General features: G+C 35.4%; 1 protein-coding gene across 6 annotated transcripts in view; it reads left to right on the forward strand.

The window, feature by feature from the left end:
* The window catches only part of LOC150092956 (uncharacterized), a 511,183-nt gene that overhangs the window by 182,578 nt on the left and 306,669 nt on the right, over positions 1 to 21,936 (forward strand). For all 6 annotated transcript variants that reach the window (XM_090414059.1, XM_090414064.1, XM_090414063.1 and 3 more), the window contains exon 2: positions 1,017 to 3,450. In XM_090414059.1, the coding sequence (XP_090270185.1) occupies positions 1,062 to 3,450 (2,389 nt within the window). In that variant the 5' untranslated portion in view covers positions 1,017 to 1,061. The remainder of the gene's footprint in view (positions 1 to 1,016; positions 3,451 to 21,936) is intronic.

Below are 21,936 nucleotides of genomic sequence, written 5' to 3' on the forward strand. Positions count from 1 at the left end.
CATCATTAGAAACAGCAGGAAGCAATAACAGAATATTTTAAAATCCAAGCCTGAGAGAACTCCTCTGTTGGTGTTTGTATTTTGTGGCTAGGAGTAAAAATAACCAAGCTTATAAAATTACTTGGTTATCCTAATATATATATATATATATATATATACACACACACACACACACACTTTATTTGGAAAAGTTGTGAGCTTGGGGATGAGAGGGTTGTAGAGTAGATATTAGGCACTCTAAGCATTAAATACTATTCAATGAATACTATTCTGATAATCAATAGTTACATCAACGTAATTGGTTTTTGTACTAAAATAACTTGTATGCGAACAATTGCTGGTTTGTTGCATCTTACAACATCTTCAAGCACTGTGTGTGTTTCTGGAAAGTAAAATGCATTTTATGATAGTTTCTCCCAAAAAGATTCTAAAGCAGTAAGTACATTGACCAGGTTGTGTCAGAAGAGTGTGAATTCGAAAATATAATTACATTTAACATCTGTCAGGTGCTTTTGAACACATACAGACTGCAATTTGATGAGGGTGGCGAAAAGATAAGAATAATTTCGTAATTTTTGTAGCTTATAAAAATAAGGTTGAATTTCTTTTGCAACATTTTGCTTTGAAATCGCCTTTGAAATTGTTAATAATGTTAATAAGTATATTACATGTGATCTTTCAATTTCTGAATTATTTTAATATCTTGAAATCATATAATTTAGATACTTTTTTTTATTCATTTAGTTATTTCATTTGAACAAGTTAAGTCACTCACTTGGCTGTTATCATGCTTCTTCTTTTATATATAAAACTGAAGACAAGGAGGGAGGGGAGTTAAGACTAAATTAAATATTACCCATTTATTTGAACGCTTCTTTCTCATACTTATATAATGCTAATTCATTTCAGTTGTACTAGTTGTCGCTGGAATATATAAGCATATTAGTTGTTGTTATATATTTTATCTTTCAGAAATAGTTTGTTTTTTTAATACATTTTCTGTTCTTTTCATTTAGGAATAATGTGGATACCAAATTAAAGAAGGTTGTGATGAACTTGCCATGGCTAAAGTTTTGGATCAGCCTCCCTCAGAGCCCAGCAGCGACAATGAAGAAATTATTAGGCTCTTTCCCAGGTGTAGGCCTAAAATATCCAATGATGTTAACCAAAATAAAGTTGTCAAGGACAGGAAACCACCTTCTCCACATAGTAGCGAGAGCACTGTGAGTAGTGTAGATAAAGCGAATGATAACTATATTCACGAAGGAGAATGCCGTAGCTCACCACTTGTTGCATCCGATATGAGTGAAACATCATCTTGTGGTAGGACTGACGAACTTAAGAACAGTGGAAGGATGAATCAAGAAATAGCTGAAGATCATTCAGTTGTTAGTGGGTATAATTACTGTGATTATAATTCTATGCTGTGCAATTCAAAAGGTGACCATTCAATCTGTGATCAACAAGAGTATATGGATGATATGGTGTACGAGCCAGAAATGGATGTTGGACTTCCTATAGACTCTATACCAGAATTTCGTATTCGTGAAAGTCGTATTGAGATTGCAGGTGGTAGGGAAATATTTTCTAAAAGTCGTAGCAAGCCATCTAAGAAGCGTCATAGTGAGGAAATTGTCTACCATCGTTCTCGAACTTATGATCATTCGCATCCTGAATACAAACGGTTCAGTGCAGATGTGATGTACGATGAGAAACTAAGGCGGTATATGTATAATACGTGTTCTGATTCATTAGATAAATCTCATGTAGATACAAAATCTAATATTTTTCCCAGTAATTTAAGGACTGATTTGCTTATAAGGGAAGAAAAGTCACATTATTCAGAATCAAAGTGCAACGGACATTCTTCATCAAGTAGTACATCTCCTGGTAGAAATTGTCAAGATGTTAGCAGTGAACCAAGGGAGCATACTTTAACATCTGGTCACCTAGTGTACGAAACACCAGTTTATAATGCTGAAGTAGTTTATGATGATATTGGAGATCTGGTGAGCCAGCAAACGTTTGATTGCAGAGCTGGAATGTTGCAAGTGAAGTCAGAAAGAGATGGATTGCAAAATGCATCTGAACATCATGCAGAAATTTTAGAGTCTCCAAATAGTGATAATGAAGAGGACCTTCAAAGTGTAAATAAACCCCATATTGGTGCTTTAGCTGCCACATCACCCGAAGCAGAACATTGGAACTCTGCACATGTACAGATTTCTCAAGATGCCTCTCATAATTTAATACCAGAGGAGGAGATGGATACTGAATCGGAACCATCCTCTCCTGCAAAACATGGTATTGCTTGTTTAATTGGTAATGTGCCTATTGCAGAATATGAAGGATCACCGCGACGTTATGGCCCTAGACCCGGTTATCCCCACAGAGTTGTTATGGAATCTGAGGAAAATAATGAAAAGACACTCAATAGTACATGTGAAGAGTTACTAAAAGTAATTGTTGCTGATATTAACAATAGACATAATTCAGGTGCCTCACAGTCTTCAGATCATTTAGATTATTCAGGTATATCACAGACCAAAAGGATTAGTCAATCTATAGATGAACCTATTAATATGAACTGTTTAGAATCTGAAATGAAAAGGGTGTTGGATTTAGAAAATGATGAAGCTGGGGAGCTTACAGAAATGAAACCTCCAGCTCACGATTCCGATTTTAGTGAATTAGAATATAGACTTTATAGGGTGAATACTGGAAGTTCCTACATTGGAAGACGTTTAGCTCACTCCTCTGGAATCGACAGTCAGGACAGCCCTAAACATTCAGAAATGAAATTAGTCAACGGTGATGGTGGAGAAACACCTACACAGTTGGAAGAGCTTTCCTCTGAACAAACAGTGCCTGAAGATGTTGTTTATTTACCCAATGAACAGGAACTGATGCTGTTGCACGAACGAGTGCATCAGCATACGTTACAAGTTGAAATGACTGAACATGACCGTGATTCGGTAAGCACGTATCCTGGAACCGAGGACCTTGGTGAAACAGAAGTGGGGGAACAGGTAGACCATACTCGAAACTTTACATTGTCTCCAGAGACAACAGACTGTGATAGCAATGATATTGAAAGTGTTGTATCCTTAGAAGGTAGTTTAAACTCGGGAGGGCGTTTAATGAGTAGCATGCCAGTTTTAGAAGATGGCCTTTCTAGCGGACATAGTAGTGAAAAAGAGGAAGATCCAGAATCCAGTGTGGAAGAAGAAACTTCAGACACATGGGTTGACAGGAAACGACCTGGTGGTTATGAAAATCCAACTACTCTACTTATAAAAAAACAAATTAGGGAAATTGAAGATTTTGCCAAACGGGGAAACAAACTTGAGCAGCAAGAAAAAATTAATCATAGAGATTTAGAAGAATATGTATGGAGACATCAACATGTTGCCTTGCCCGAGGTTGATCTTAGCTACTTTGATATACTTGGTAAGTCATTTTTGTATTGCTCTTATTTGCAATTAATTACTCGTATATGGCCAAGTTTTAGTTTTCACTTTATCAAGCAGGTTACTGTTATATGTGTGACAGGTCTATAGTAATTCTTAAGTCTTATATCGAAGGAAGTAACTACATAAATTATTATTTGAGTATTATTAAATTATTATTAAATAGGTATATGAAAAAAAAAAAAAAAACCCAGGAATTTTATTATGTGAAATTATAAAAATCTCTTAGCTTGTAGGAGATGGGTAAATATGTTGCGAGAAGTCAAAGCAGAGTGCACTGACAGATTTTACATTTTATTCTTAACAGGATCATTCTTTATCTTGCTTGTCATACAGTGGCGATGATACACAGAATGGAAAATAGAGGATATCGTTTTTGCTTCGCTATTATATCTTCCTTGGAGCACTTGAGAAACTTACTTTTCTAACAAGGCTATGTAAGTTATGGCCCAAGCTATGGCAGTTTCGATATACGAAGCTATTTCTGCTGTATGAGGCCATCGTTAGTTTTGGAAATCCTCAAAAACCGTTTTAATGATCACTACAGTATTCATCTCAGAATTTCCTTTACCTTTCAGTAGAAACAGTGGTTTCATTCCTTCCTTGACACTGCTATAGAAAAATACCTTGCTCTGTCCAGTCCAGTTTACAGAAAAGAAACACACAAATACTTACTGATTCAATAACCTATCGATGTGAAAAATGGTGTTTTGAATTTTCTTATTTCGGAACAAACAAACAAAAATCTTACTACAATCAGAGCTTAACAGAACTCAGTTCAGGAACACTTTTCAGGCACAGTGTAACCCTTCTATTCCCCCCCCCCCCCCCACACACACACCAAAAAAAAATAAAGTCACCAGGTGTTGCAGTCCTCTAAAAACCATTTACAACCCGTCCATCAGCTACAGTTGTCGGGTTGTAAATGGAATATAAATCATATTCTAAATGATCAACTTTGCATATTCATGGTTGTCATCAGGAACAGGGTTGTTTTATCGAACGTAGAAAGTGCTCAGTTTATACCAGTTACCATTTTAACCGCATTTTGAGATATATAGGAATGACAGTATAGTCAGTTTTCAATGAACTCCCCCTGCTCCCCAACTTTATTGTGACATCTTATCGTTTTCGTGTGGGAATGGTTTTATTTCATCACTAAAAAATACACATACTAGCCACTGATAAGTGTTATCAGTGCCAATTGATGCCAAATTTCTGAGATGGACGATGAGCAGAAGAATTGTGAATGCAGCGACCTGAAAATGTAGGCTTGCGATAGACAGATGTGGTGATGGAACCATCTTCTTTTCTTTGAATGTGTAAGTGCATCATTAAATCACTAGTTACCAGAGGACACAAATTCTGCTCCTCTGAAGAATCTCTAAACCAAGAACTAGAAATAATCAAAAATACAGCCATACTAAATGGATATAATCTTAAAACAACTCAAAAAATCATCAGTCACTTCCCCATACATCAACTTAAACAAGAAGCCCATAGGATTCCCATATCTTATGTCAAAGGCATCGCCGAATGTCTTTCAAAAATTATGAAGAAATACAATTTTGCCACTACTTACAAACCCATCAACCAGATCTATAACTTGTTACCTTCTCCTAAGGACAAACTCTCACCTCTGATGTTACCTGGCGTTTATGAGATCCCATGCTCCTGCAATTTGTCTTACTTTGGACGGACAGGTAGATCTGTTCAGAAACGCATCTTGGAACATCAAGACCACATTCGTCTTTTCAAACCGCGGAAATCTTGGTCTCTCTCAACACGGAGTTGAAAACCCAAACCATAGGATCCATTGGGAAAAGTCGAAACTTTTACATAGATCTTTATATAAACATCAATGTTTATATAAAGAAAGTGCTGAAGCCCTACTACATAGACCAAATTTAAACCGCAACGACGTTCTTACTATTCCTAAAGTATGGGAAATTGTCATACAAAATTGTCATACAAAATTGTTTAAAATAGTCTCTTTATATTACTTAAATATAAAGAGCCAACAGGCTTCATTTTGGCGATATAAACATTGATTAAATAAATTTAGTTTAATCCTTTATCCAAGCGTGAGCAAACAAAGTTTGCGCCTGAAAGTATCTTCAGGACTGGGGTAAGGTTCCCTTAATGCATAACATTAGACATATTCGCAAGGAGATGTATTTTGCATTATGGGAGATACTGAGATAGGAGTGTTGGTAGCTTGCTCCACCTTTGCAAGGAGTGCCCTGGTGTTGTACCACCTTACCCCAGTCCTGAAGATACTTTCAGGTGCAAACTTTGTTTGCTCACACTTGGATAAAGGATTAAACTAAATTTATTATGCTCTAACCAAGTGAAAAATAAACTTTAAACATTGATTAAATTAAGGGGATATTAGATCCCACATTGTTTTAAAACCGAATAAGAAACTCAAAGATTGGAATCAGAGAGTTTAATGCCGAATATAGTATATAGTATAAAAAACTATAAAAGTATCGGCGAATACTAGTGTGAGCTAAATGCAAGTAGTCCTAGAATGTAGTACAAACACGGGCAACTCGTTGCAAAGGTGGGTAAAGTTCTGATCGCTATTCTTGGTATTTTTCATAATGTAAAAACACATTTCCTAGGAAATGTATGCTGTTATTACATTATGGTGGGAGGTCACTACCCAGACCGGTTTCAGCCTTTATTGAGGCTTCATCAGTGAGTAGCTAGACCAAATTAATACCAAAGGGTATAGCGAAAAGAACTTATATACTCTGCTATACAAGTTGTCCAAAAGGTGCACCCATTAAGTTACTTAAATATAAAGAGCCAAGGCTTCATTTTGGCGATATAAACATTAATTAAATTAAGGGGATATTAGATCCTACATTGTTTTAAAACCGAATAAGAAACTCGAAGATTGGAATCAGAGAGTTTCATGCTGAATATAGTATAAAAAACTATAAAAGTATCGGCAAATACTAGCGTGAGCTAAATGCAAGTAGTCTTTCTTTGTACTATGTTCTAGGACTACTTGCATTTAGTGCACGCTAGTATTCGCCAATACTTTTATAGTTTTTTATACTATATTCGGCATGAAACTCTCTGATTCCAATCTTTGAGTTTCTTATTCGGTTTTAAAACAATGTGGGATGCTTCCAAGTTAGTTAAACTGTGTCCAGGTGAAATGGTTGCTAAAAGGGAACTCACAGAGTTTGAAAGAGGCGTTGTGATAGGATATCATCTTGCAGGCCTGTATGTTCGGAAAATTGACAAATTGAGCATCTCAGGTCAACAATCAGTGATGTCATACTCATACTGCGATGGAAGCGCAGGGAGTCAACATCAAGTGCTGCCGCAGTAGATGACCAATCACACGTCGAACGTAGCCGTGGGGTGATACAAAGAATAATATGTAAAAAAAGAAAAAAGAAAAAACACTATTCGTTGGCCAACATGTTAAATGTGGAGTTCCAGGTATCGATTGATATGAATCACACGGAACATGGATTTCCGTGGTAGTACCGCAATATGCAAGTCCTACATAACCAACACACAGCGTCGTCTTCAGTGGAGCAAAGAGCATGTACAGTGGAACCTGGAAGCTTGGAAAGTTGTCATCGAGCAACGAATCATGCTATACCAGTGATTCTTAACCCCTTTCAACTATTTGTATGGCCTGGTGTCCCATGCTCAATTTTACACTAGGGTTAAGGACTCAATAAGATAATTATGATATATTATTAGTAATTTATTATTATAACTTATCATTAACATATTTGAACTAATAGTTAACAATTAATAACTGATACAAATTAATTTTTACTCAAAAAAAGATGTAAACTTACTGCATTTAATAAGCCAATCATCAGGGGCAGCTCGTGCATAGGCACTGGAATTGCAGCACCCTCAATTTTTCTCGATATATAAATATATTTATTAATTTATTTATATTTGCTTGTAATATTTAATTTTATTATCAACTATCCTATACAATTCTCTTATTTTGTATAAAAAATAATAAAAATCCATCTTCTAGCACTTAGGAGGACGAAGGACGCTAGCAGCACTGTGATTACCACAGCGTCATATTGCTACGCATGCAAGCATATGCACGTCATAGTGAGATGTGAGCTATTAGCGTAATGCGGCACTGTCCGTCGCGCAGTTCCACTGTTGTTTATATGCAGTTTGCGCCACTAGCAGAGTGTTCGTAGCGCTTACGTGTTTACTCCGTCTCTTTAAATATTTGGAGATTACAATTAAAGGAATGGATTTTATTTTCAAGTAATTTTGAATTATACCAAACTGTATAATTTTATCGATAATAAACAATATTTTTTCATGTTTAATTTTTTTAAAATTTTTTACCATAATTTTGATATTTTATCTGAACACGTATACACTGTACTTACAGTGTGTGTGTATATATTTCGAAAGTTGCAGCATCCCCACGATTTCAAGCCACGAGCCGCCACTGCCAGTCATTAATGGCTACCCTGAGTCTGATGATATCCTGCTAATTTTTTAATGTCAGATTCAATGTTCAACAAACGAAGTTTCAAATCTCCTCTTTCACTTATTTGCAACCCATTTTGCCGTTTAGCTAACAATTGCAACACGAAGCTGAATCCTTTCTTGACCAAGTGTGAAGATGGAAAAGCAATGAGCAGTAATTTTATTTCTTGCCAAAAGTGAGGATACTTGCATTGCATGTTTGGCCAGAATCTTTCATACTTACACTGGTGAAATTGTACTTGAGCTTCAAAATTATTTTTTAAGTCAATAAATTCTTCACACAAATTTGGATGAACAGAAGTGACATCAAAAAGAAATGAATTTATGACCTAATAGAGTATTTTAAGCTCACCAAAGTCTTTGAATTTGATTGTCAAGTCTTCTTTCAATATCAGAAGATGGGAATAATAAAAATCCACATCTGTATCTAATCCTAAATCATCATTTATTATTTGTAGACTTGGAACTGTAGAAAATCTCATCTTGCAATGCTCTACTTGTGGAATGTTAATTTGCTGATAAAAGCATTTATAATGCCCTTTGCTTTGATGTTAACCTCATTTAATTTGGTTAAAATATCGGAAAGATATGCGATGTCAACCATTTCCTTTTTTTTAGAACATTACCCATGCTCTTATCACATGCATTAAGAAATTTCAAAACAGTATCGCAGAGATCATTATAGCGTCGCAGACAGTTTCAACTTGAGAGTCATCTAATTTCATTGTGAACCAAAAAACGCTCAACTTCTTCATTTTCATAGCAAAATTCCCGAAAAATACAAGTATTCAATGACTGGACTTTTATTTTATTCGCTGCTTTAATAACAAAGTCTTATGTAGTCTACTGCTAAGATGTTTTGCGGCTAAGTGCTGTCTATGAAGAATGCAGTGAATTGTAAAGATATTTGGAACTGCTTCTTTTAAATGTTCTATAAATCCACAGTGATGACCAATCATAGATAGTACTCCATCAGTTGCTACGCAATAATATTTGTGAGAGGAACTTTTTTGGCATTAAAATGTCTTTAACAACTTTAAAAATTGTAGAACTTTTTATATCAATTTTCAGTTGTTCAGCAAATAGAAATTCTTCAATAATTTCTTCATTACTATTTATATAATGCACGTAGGCCATTAACAACGCTTCATTGTCACGTGAAGTTGTTTCATCGAGGTGCAAAGAAAATTTTATGGTTTTTGAATCATTGCAAAGTTTTTTCAATGACCTTTGCCAGTTCGTCAATTTTTGTTGATACTGAACTATTGCTGAGAGTAATTGATAATGTCTTATTTTTTTACTTGGGCCGATCATCGTATCTAAAACTTCATTTATAGTCGGTAAGATGAGAATATCATCAATAGTATGCGGCTTTGCTCAATCATTCTTGAAGGCTTCATTCCTTCGTTTGAGAAATTTTTTTTCATATTAAGCACATTGTTAACTGCTCATTATTTATAGACGGAATATCTCCATATTTTAAATATTCACTTGAATATTGACTACACTTTCTTTTTTCACTCATTTTAATGGACTACACAATATCAACGAAGTGCGCCATACGATACCACTGGCTAGATATAAACTGCCTACCAGGGTTGTCAGATAGGCGTTAGGAAAAGTAGCAGATAAAGCTTATAAAAGTAGTGGATTCTGCTAAAAACTCAAATTAATTATTTTCTGTGTAGAAATTCAGACCAAAAAGTAGCCCAATTACTTAACTTGAATGTAAAAATTGTAAACAGTAAGTAGCGAATAAATTTGAATAGTATTGCTAGACATACAATATTCTGAACAGTGTTGCCAAACACACAACATAAATAGGGATGCTAGAAAATACGGAATTTTTTGTGTTTGTTATATTAGTAGTATTATAGTACTTACTGCCCTTTACAGTGCCCCCAGGGGATGCTACCGTCTGCCCAGGTTAAGAGCCGTTGCACTCCATCTACCAAGCAGATGGACAGATAAAGCTACCGTATATATAGCACTCACAAGTGAAGCGTATATAATTTCTGAAACTCTCAGAATCCCACACATCTTTCCACTCCTTGGTGACCTAGCTGAAAAGTTCTTCTCAAAGGCAAGCATGCACCCAAACCCACTAATCAGACAAGCTGTCAACTACAACAAATCCAAACACAAAAGTCCCAAGACAATTCTGCTCCCAGCTGAACACTGCTAATTCCACAGCCCCCAAAGGACACTTCTCCCCAAGTTTCCTTACACAGATAAAGGAGAATATGAAAAGCAATTTATTTCACCCATTTAGCCAGTAATGTTGTTGTTGTTATAAAAACCATGCATCAAAGATTCAGTGTATGTTTGACGAGAAATCCTGTCAACAAATTGATAAAATTTCTTTCTCAGATAATACAGTTTCACGCAAAATTCGTGATGTGGTTGTGGATATTAATTAAATGAACTTATTTTAAGATTTCAGTCATGTGATGAGTACTTTTTACAATTAGCTGAGACAAAGTATGTTGCAAACCTATCAATTTTATTCCGTTGTTCGTTGTTATTACACTGATTCCATTGAAGAAGACATGTTATTCTGTGAAAATTTACAACAGGAGAAATGATATTTAAATGTATCGACGATTTATGAAGATTTGTGCAATAAGTTGGGAGAAATATGTTGAAGTATGTAGTGTTGGTGTAAAGTTAATGATAGGGCCTATGAAAGGGGCAGTAACACGAATTGAATATGTTGCTAAAGTGTGTACGAGTAGGCACTGTGTTCTACATGGACTGGTTGTTCTATATCCCTTCATCTTTGAAATGTATTTTAGATGAATCAGTGAAAATTATGAACTTTGTGAAAACACGATCATTAATAACAAGATTATTCAAACTTATAATGTGAAGATATGGGCAGTCAACATCTTTGCTGATACATACTGAAATTAGATGGCTGTCACATGGCAGAGTTCTTGTCAGATTGAATTACGAGAACTTGCCATAGTCTTACACAGTGACAAATTTCTATTAGTAGATCGCTTTAGAAACATTTGATGATTGAGTCAAATTGCTTATCTAGCAGAGATATTCACAAAATTGAATGATGTTTCTCTCTTCCTTCAAGGAAAAAATGTAAATATTTTCAACACAACAGATAAATTACAATCATTAGTATGAAAGTTACAATACTGGACCATGGCTGTTGAAAAAAATAATATGGATCTATTTGCAACTTTAAATGACTAGAGCCTCCAGTATAGATAAAGTCCTTTGGTCGGAAAGACCTGGTCTCGATTCTCGTCATGTGATGTGAGGAACCTTTATCACACAGGAGGTACGTTTTTTTTTTTCACACCAGGAAACTCTCGTTTTTGTCCCCCAGAACAGCCAAACTGGCCCCACGAACACACACAGATTACAGTTAGGAACACTTAAGACCCAATCATAGACCTGATTCGTCAGCTATATGCCAGTCCTGACCCCAGATAATAATGGGGGGATTGAGATGGTGCCATACTTCTATTGAGATGGGGGCCTCACGGCCGTTGTATCATCATATGCTAAATAAATAAATTGAAATGACGTTTTACAGGAATTGAATTGTGAAATTGACGAGGAAATTCGAAAAGAAATTATTTTGATCTAAAATCAATAAATGTGATATTAAATGAGTACTTTCCTCTACTAAAAGATGACAATAACTATTGGGTTTTCAATTCTTTCAATATTAAAGAAAAACTAGAGGAACTGTGTACTTTCGAATATGAAAATCTCATTGGCCTGACATCAAACAGGCCAAATAAAAATTTAACTGAATGAAGTTTCATTAAAAGAGTTTTGGTGTGACTTAAAAGAAAATATCCAAATTTATTCAAAAAGGCAATTTGTTGTTTGTTGCCATTTAGCTTGTGTGGTGCTAAATGGATTTTCGCTTTACACTGCGACAAAAATAAAACACAGAAATAAGTTAACCACTCTTGATATTAGAATTCAGCTGTCCACAATTAAACCAAATTTTGAAAGAATATTGAAAGAAAAGAAGTTTAATCCTTCACATTAATTATCAGTTTGAATTAATATTTGCTTTTCCATTATTAATCTTTTTTTTTTTTTTGAATAAATTATTTTTGATTTGATGTTTTATTTATAATCATTAAAAATTGTCAGGGTTCCAAAATTTTTTATCAAGGTGGAAGGGGTTCCATGAATAAAATAAGTTAGGAACCTCTGCTGTAGAAGAATCAGTGCAGAATAACTTTTGACTTTACATTGATGACTGTTGTCACCATGCATATGGGAAGTGTAACTGGTTATTATTTTGTTTTGAAAATATTTTATGTAATACAGATGTCTCTGTTCATTTGTTTTTCCATAAGTTAAATAAAAAAGTTATCTGCAGACATGAAATAATTACCCAGAATTATTTCAATACAGCCAACAAACAGTAGCATGTCAGTGCTCAACAAATTATTCAAAATCTTACTAACCATGAAATAAATATACTCTTCTGAGAAACCCGTCTGCAGCTACTCACTAGTGGCATGGGCAAGTGTATTTATTGAGCTCTGTGAAAACAGGAAGAAATTGTGTACTGAGAGTTTGGGAGATTTATAAAGTAGCACTGCTGATATTAATTCCCTTCAGGAAGATTTGAATCAACTTTTGATTGGACAAAGGAGTGGGATTGTAGTTTTAATATTAATAAATGCAAGGTGTTGCATTTTGAAGTGCAGGAATATAAGGCTCTGTACTATATTGCTGGTACTGTACTGCAGGAAGTGGATGAGATTCAAGATTTGGGAGTAATGGTTAACAGTAGGCTGAAGTTTAGAGGCATGTTGCAAAGACTTCAAATGTAGGGATAAGGAAGTGGTAGTGCCACTATATAAAGTACTGGTCACACTGCATTTGGACTATTGTGTTCAGTCACCTGGTTTTCATTGTGATGTGAAAATACGGGAGAGGATCCAGAGACAAGTGACTAAGACAATAGCAGGACTTTGGAATGCTGGCTATGGAGAAGGAAGTTTAAGAAATGTGGATTGCAGAGGTTGGTGAATAGGAGGAAAAGAGGTGATATGATAGAGATATTTAAGTTAGGGGATTTTATCGGATTATTATTATTACAGTAATCCCTCGATTAGTGCGTCATTTTCTTTCGATACTGAAATTTGATTACTGCACCTCTAAAATTCGAATAGTGTGCCTATATATATCTTAAAAATAAATTTTCCAGATTTTAAAAATTTTCTGTCTATACATTTTAACTATTTTAAAAAATCACTCACCAGAATGAAATAATTTAGTTACCGATTTAAAACATTTTACAAAGTTATTTTTAATGGCATACTACACTACTTCCATGTACACTATGTATACCATGTTTCAAATTTTTACCGCCAAAATTTATGTCGTCTGCTATATGCTTTTTCTAAAGCATCAAAAAATTCCTCCACTTCTACCTTAGTAGAACCTTCTGTGGGACCATAGGCACAAATAAGTCTCATTGTCCAATTCCCCATTGTGATATTAGCCCACATCACTCTGCTTGAGACTGCCTGCCATTCAAGAAGATTATCCTCATATTTTGTGTTGAATACAATGGCTACTTCTTCTTTTCCTTGATTGTCATTGCCTGAATATAACATTTTGTATTTATTGCTCAGAAAGATCTCACCAGTTTTTGTCTTTTTTGTTTCAGTCACCCCTATTATGTCGATCTGGTGCTTATCTAATTCCTCAGCTAGCTCCATTTCTTTACCATTCAGGCTTCTTATGTTGATAGTACCGTTCTTTAACTCTGGTGATGTTGAGTTGGGGTGTGTTTTCAGATTTGTTCTAGTAGCTGACTTTTCGCTGTTTGCCCAGGTTCCCTGGCGAAAACAACGTGGCCTTGTTTAACCGGGCAATGCCCCAGCCAGCATGAAATTTTGTCATGTACCATCATTTTTTATTTTGGTTTAACCAATAAGAATACAATTTGGTCGGCTAAATCCCAAATTGCCAGCCCATTGTAGTTCGTTCAGTATCCAAGTAGATACCCAACAGGGTGCATCACGAGAAGGTGAGGATTGGACATTAGGTCAGAAGCCCTGGTTGGTTCTCCGCATTCCTTTAAAGGCTATGTGGAGGTCTCCTCTCAGTTATTCAGCTTTGACTCCTAAGCACCCCCGTCATAAGATTCTAAAATAGATAATTGTGCAAGCATAATGTATGACACCTACCACCGAAGAGCAGGATACCATAATTATCTTTAGTTGTGGCAGACAAGAACATTGTACTCCGGTAATGGTGGTATGCCATGTCCATTGGAGAAGTTATGGCAGCATTGTTTTTCATTCTTTCTTAAAAGAAAACTTTGTCGTCTTGTAAAGTTTAAGAAAGATTTTGTTTAAAAGCCTATTTCTTTAAAAAAGTTATTTTATTCATTCTTTAGCTACTCGCCACATGCGAATTGGTGAATCTCTCAGACCAATATTGGATTATGGCTCACAACTTCTTATCAATATTATTTCTGGATAGCAGGAGAAAGTATTTAGAGACATCTCATCAATTGAAAGGATGGACTCTACCATGATAGTTATGAGAATCAGTTGTTGATCGGTTACAGTTTGTTGAACTTATCTAACAGGAGATATAGTTCAGGACTTAAGATAGCAGCAGGAGTTTGCATTTGGCTGAACCAGAGGGCATGAAAGATCGCTTTCAGGAATGGATTATGAAGCAGCAAATTAAATTTAAAGATAAATGTTCTGGTCCAAGAATGTGTTAATTAAAAATTATCATTCACTCATAATGATAATCTAATGATAATCATTTCAGATTGATTTTGAGTAATATAAAATATTGTGATTTTAACATGGTTGAACATGTCATTGTTGTGTGTTTGCATATATATGCATAAAAAAATTAAAGGATATTTGATGGAGATCTCTTTCTGTGAGTGTGAATATATCCAATTTATACATGCCTTGGTGAATCTCGTGTTATGCATGTTGGTTTAACGGCAATTACTAACTATTCGTTTATTTGAAGTTTGTTTTCTTCCAGCACTAAATTACTCAGCCTTGAGGTTAGTTTTTCTCTGAGTGCCCATTTTTTTTCACTGACAACATAAAGTGACACATTTGTTACTAATTACATGTCTGGTAAAGTACGAATTTGGTCATTTATTAGATTATCTCATTGTCACCTCTAGATGGATTTGTCTACTGATGAAAGCCGATAATAATAGGACAAATTTCAGAATCAGAACATTTTCCCTTTTTGTCATATTTTTTTTTTCTGTACTTCTTTGTTAAATTATGTTTTGCTGTATATCTTCAACAGTAATAATTTCGAGTATAACAAAATACAGGTAACCCTCGTGTAATGCGGTACTTATACAACGCGGTCTACAAATCGCAATAATCCTTTATCTTTTCATATATTTTTCACCGCATGACTTAAAAATCAAATTTTATTTTCGTTATCATGTTGGAGGCTTAATGGATTTTTTACAACACTCAAAAAGAATTAAAATGGAATTTAATACTTCCTATATTTCGTCCTAGTCACTAGGACATCTACGGGAATTACAAAACCAATTAATGTAACATGCACACACAAATCTTACAATACTAAGCCCAACCACGTGGGTGACACTAAAGTCCTATCTAGGTGGAGCGCCCTCTAAGGGCAGTAGTAGGTGGCCTGGAATGTAAGGCGGGACCTCTGGTGACGAGTGTTTCCCAAATCTTTGGAAGCTTAATGCAACCGTATTTATTAAGATTTGGTTGGTTTCTGAGAGCTGCTGCTGCTTCTAAGAAAAGTCTCTCTTTCTTGAATTTGCTGAGGTGGAGCATGGTGGTTTTCTTCCATGATACTCTGTGGGTGGTGTCCAAAACATGGTCAGCCAAGCCTGAATGGCCATAGTTGTGTTTACAGATGTAAGACTTGTGTTCCTCCAGGCGGATGGATGCTGATCTGCCTGTCTGTCCAAAGTACGCCAGCTTACAGGAACAGGGTACTTTGTAAGCTCCCTCCTCTCTCGCTGCCTGGAGTTTACAAAGTACCCTGTTCCTGTAAGCTGGCGTACTTTGGACAGACAGGCAGATTAGCATCCATCCGCCTGGAGGAACACAAGTTTTACATCTTAAACACAACTATGGCCATTCAGGCTTGGCTGACCATGTTTTGGACACCACCCACAGAGTATCATGAAAGAAAACCACCATGCTCCACCTCAGCAAATTCAAGAAAGAGAGACTTTTCTTAGAAGCAGCAGCAGCTCTCAGAAACCAGCCAAATCTTAATAAATACGGTTGCATTAAGCTTCCGAAGATTTGGGAAACACTCGTCACCAGAGGTACCACCTTACATTCCAGGCCACCTACTACTGCCCTTAGAGGGCGCTCCACCTAGATAGGACTTTAGTGTCACCCACGTGGTTGGGCTTAGTATTGTAAGATTTGTGTGTGCATGTTACATTAATTGGTTTTGTAATCCCCGTAGATGTCCTAGTGACTAGGACGAAATATAGGAAGTATTAAATTCTATTTTAATTCTTTTTGAGCATTGTAAAAATTCCATTAAGCCTCCAACATGATGTCCTCACAGCACTTAAGCCTCTATACACGAATTTATCTTCGTTAAATTTGTGTCTGCCCATATCGCGCATGTAGTTATAAGTAGCGAATTTTAGGGGAAATATCCTTTAGCATGCACGTATGTCAATTGTTTACTGTATAAAGTATTAATTATTGGTGAAAGTTGTCTTTGTTTTCTACCATGAAAGCGTATTAAAAATCATAAATGTGTAATCTTATTTTCTTCTGAGTTACATACAATATGTAATGCTTTTTTATCTAAAAAAATATATTTGTATAATAATGGCCACATAGAGAGTTTTTGCGATATGCGAGTTTTAACGAAATTAGTGAATTAATTGATGGGGAAATAAGATTTAAATGAGAAGGAACTGGTACAATTAATAGATGGCAGGGAACATTCTGTCGAAGATTCTGATTGTGATGAATCCGTTAAAAAATTCAGTTTAAAGAAATAGCAGAAGGATTGGACTTGGCAAGAAAGTTAGAAAGCTATTTTACGGATAATGACCCCAGAACGGAGGGCTCCAGAAAAATTCACGAGACAATTGAATATTTGTTTAGCTCCATATTATGAACTTAATAAAAAATTGCAGCATAGTGGTAAGCAAGGTCTTATTACTGACTTCTTGATAATTAAACCAGCCGAAGTATGCAATGAGAATTATACAAATTGTATAATTTTCATTGTATAATTATACAAAATATACAATCTCATTTGTATAATTATACAAAAGTGATGACGACTTCACTTTTGTATGTCATCACTTCACAAAAGTGATGACACCCGTAAATAAAGAACATCTACGAAATGTTCGTTTTGAAGACAGTGATGATGATTGAAATATCCACTTTATTATGTGCAATGAAGTTTATGTACAATTTGTAATTTTACAAGTTTATACTAGATATTTGTTTCATAGTTTATGTTTTCTTAACTTACATGAATTACAAGAATTAAATAAAAAAAAATATTTTTGTTGGTTGTGTCATTGTTGTTTATATAATTAAAAATAAAAACGATTTCGGAACCCAACCCTACTTTTGCTATGTAATCTGAGTCTCGCATAATGTGATGTATATAACGCGGCATTTCTATGGAACCTAACATCTGCGTTATATGAGGGTTACCTGTACAATGAATGTATTATGTCAGTGTTTAGCAGGAGTAAAAGAAAAAAAGCTTTTCGTTCATTAGGTGCTTCTCGCAGTATGCATAAGTACCTGTATAATAATTATTTTAATTATCAAAACGAAAGAGTTAGCTTTGTTCTTTTCTCCAAATTTTCCCAAAATATTTTTGTATGTCTGACAATCATTTTCTACTCTGCTATTTAGATCCCCAACAAGGACCAACTTTTCCTTTTTCATTGTGTCAGTTGCTTTTTCTAAAGCATCAAAAAATTCCTCCACTTCTACCTTAGTAGAACCTTCTGTGGGACCATAGGCACAAATAAGTCTCATTGTCCAATTCCCCATTGTGATATTAGCCCACATCACTCTGCTTGAAACTGCCTGCTATTCAAGAAGATTATCCTCGTATTATGTGTTGAATACTATGGCTACTCCTTCTTTTCCTTGATTGTCATTGCCTGAATATAACATTTTGTATTTATTGCTCAGAAAGATCTCACCAGTTTTTGTCTTTTTTGTTTCAGTCACCCCTATTATGTCGATCTGGTACTTATCTGATTCCTCAGCTAGCTCCATTTCTTTGCCATTCAATTTTTTTTTTTTTTTTTTTTTTTTTGTTATTAAAGTGTATTTTGTCTTAGTTTATTTTTAGAGAGATATAATCTAAAAAAAAGAAAATTGGTATACATCACTTACCATGGCATACTTTGATCCCTATTTATCCCAATTAATAATGATAAGCAAAGGTGTTCTATCTCTGCATATGTGTGTATATGGATGCATACGTTCATTCATATCAGTCACAGTTGGTAAACATTGTACTACACTAAATTAAAAGTGAATAAATTTAATTTCCTCTTTTCTTTAGATCACTAGAAATGTGCCATCATAGCAAACAGTATTTTTATTTCAAATAATCAGATTCAAAAGTGATTGAGATCTTCCAAATATAGAGCTTTTTGGCATGAGTTGCTTTGATATTGCACTGCACTTAAGACACTGTTCAAGAACTTTGCCTTTTAGTCATTTTTATTAAGAGTTTTGCTGAGTGAAACCTTTAACTTCAAATTTGTAATATGTAAAGCTTTGATGCTTATGAGTAGAAGAGTTGATGAGGTATGATATAGGCTGGTCCAAGTAATTGTTGGATTGACTAGATATGAATTTAGGAGTTCTTAAGGGTCAAAACTGGATAAATGGGAGGTGACCTCCATGTAGCCTTTTAAGCAATGCAGAGAACTGACCACTGCTTCTGACCTAATGTCCAGTCTTTACCTTCTCATGATACACCCTGTTAGGTATCGACTTGGATACTGAATGAACGAGGATGGGCTTGGCAATTAGAAATTTAGCTGATTAAACTGTATTCTTATTAGCTTAAACCATAATGAAAAATGATAGTACAATGTGACAGCATTTCATGTTAGCTGGGGGTGCTGCTGCCCAGTTTAACAAGGCCCCCAGTTTTCATCTGAGAACAGTGCAAATGGCAAAAAGTCAGCTACTGGAACAAATTCCAACTCAATATCAGTGGAGATTATTATTGGCACCATCAGTGGAAAAAAAAAAAAGAACTAGCAGAAGAATTAGATAAGTACAAAACAAAGACAAAAACAGATGTGATCTTTCTAAGCAACATAGCAATCAGGGAAAAGGAGTAGCTATAATATTCAACACTAAATATGAGGATAATCTTGATTGGTGGCATTATCAAGTAGGGATGTGGTCAAATATCAGAATGGGGGGAACTGGATAATGAGACTTATTTGTACGTATAGTTCCACAGAAGGATCTACTAAAGAAGAAGTGAAGGAATTTTTCGAAGCAGTAGAGAAGGCAGCTGACACAACAATAAAGGAAAAGTTGGTGCTTATTGGAGATCTATACAGCAGAGTAGGAAATTATTACCAGTCATAGAAATGTTTTAAGAAAATTTTGAGAAAAGAACAAAGGTAATAATAATAGTAGTAAATACCTGCTAGATTTCTGCTAGACATGAACTAATTATTACCAACACCGTGTTCTAACAAAAATGTTTAAAAATTCACATGGACAGATGATGCAAGAAATAAGAAAAATCTCATTGACTGTTATTGTTGACAGTGATGTTTTCCCACTGGTTTATAGAGGATTTGAAATGTGAAGTGATCACTATTTAGTGTTAAGCAGGATAAAATTTAATTTCATATTGTGAAAAGAAGGGTGTACACTTGTGAATTAACTGCCATACAAACAGCTCTCAAATTCAGTAATAAACATTATACAAGGAATAACCATCTACAGCTACTCTGCACTTGAGGCATTAAAAAATGGAAAAACAAAACAGGCACAGGAAATTCATGAACTAACCTTAAATTTGAAAAATAAGAACTGCATACTGCAATGGATACCAGCCCATGTAAATATTGAAGGCAATGAAAGAGCAGACAGACTAGCCAAAGAAGCAAGATACTTATCTCAAAAATTACATCAATATCACTAACTGATGCTAACTCTGTCGCCAAAATAAGATTGATAAAACAAACTATCAAGAAGAAGAGTGAAATCAGTGAAATTAATGAAAATAGAGAAATAACCGCAATCATCACCAGACTAAAGACAAAACATTTTAAAGGCATGAAAATTCAGCCAGATGGTAGTAGGGCTATGAAACATGCAAAAACACTCCAGGAGTTGAACTAACACCTGTCCATATTTATTCTTGTCCAGAAATTGCTGCTGCTCTGCAGAAAATTGGCAATAACCCTAGAGAAAAGCTCTACTCCATCAAAGTTCAACAGATTGCCAAAGCAGTTCAACAGATCCACGGTCATATCTAGAAGCTCTTCGAGGGACTCAACAACAACTAAACCTTGTATCCACAAACCTTCCTTAACCTGCTCCCATAGGGAGCATTTCACAGATCTGTCACTCGTGTTTGAATCGTCTCTACCACTTCTTGGTCCCCAAGAAACCCAGGTGAACAAATCTGTGCACAGTAGTCAAGATATGGCTGAATAATAACCATATAAAGAGGGATAATAGCTTCCCTATCTTTACTTGTTTAAGATATGTTTTTCAGTATCCAAGTAATCCTTTGAGCCATTTTACCAACTTTTGGAATATGCCCATATTCCATATTCCAATATTTGCAATGCTAAGTTATTTAGGTATAAAAGTTTTACTGTGGCCATACTGCATAATTTATAAGGACTGGTCAAAGGGTTGAATTCCAGATGATTGGAGTAGAATGTTTATAGTACCCATCTATACTGAAAGTGACCATGAGGTGATTACCTGGATGGTTGCCAGCAGTGCAAGAACCCCTGTGAAAAAAAGGTATATGTGGAACTACAAAGGGGGTGATTATGAAGAGCTCAGGAGACAGCTTGGGTGTAGCATGGAATGAGGAGTTAGCTGGAAAAGAGATTATTGCAGCTTGGGGGATTTTCAAAAACTATTTAGTAGATGCAATGTCTAAATGTATTCCAAGGGTGAGAAGGTTAAATAAGGTAGGTGTAAGGTGGATGAATAAAGAGATTAAGCATGCGATACAGAGAAAAAGGGCATTGTGGAGGCAGCATAAGAGAAGTGGAAGTAACCAATTTCATGAGGTCTACAAAGACCAGGCAAGGATGGTGACTTGGTTGGTGAGAGAGTAGCTAAATGAACAGCAGTTAGCTAATGAAGCCAAAAAGAATCCTAAGGAGTTCTTTCGATATGTAGCCAGCAAAAGAAAGAATGATTATGGAAGGATGACAATGATTGGAGGAAATGGTATAAAGACAGCTGTTACAGAATGTGTAGTGGAGATACTTAATGAGCAGTTCATAAAGATCTTTCAATCTTGTGAATGTGACTTCATGGAGAGATTGAGACAAGTTAATAATGGGGAGGAGAGACTAACTGTAAGTGAGCAAGAGGTGTTTGGGAAGTTCAGTAAACTAGATGTAAATAAGGCTGTGGGACTTGACAATATATCACCGCGTATTCTGAAGGAATGTGCCAGAGAGGTGACACCTGCCTTGACATATTTTTTTAATACGAGTCTTGCACTTGGTCAAGTTCCTAAAGAGTGGAAGGAGGCCAAGATTGTGCCACATCATAAAGGAGGTGATCGAACTCGAGCATCAAACTATAGGCCTATCTCTGTGTCAGGTGTTGTGGTTAAGTGTTGGAGAAGCTTGTTAGAACTAGGATCCAGAGTTGGGTTGATAACAATGGTATAATTTTTGATGGACAGCATGGATTTGCTAAAGGGAGGTCATGTTTTAGTAATCTACTTACTTATTACAATA

The sequence above is a fragment of the Typopeltis vanoorti genome, chromosome 24 (genome assembly GCF_054136105.1).
Source record: "Typopeltis vanoorti isolate ZY-2024b chromosome 24, IOZ_Tvanoo_1.0, whole genome shotgun sequence".
NCBI classification, from domain to species: Eukaryota; Metazoa; Arthropoda; class Arachnida; order Uropygi; family Thelyphonidae; genus Typopeltis; species Typopeltis vanoorti.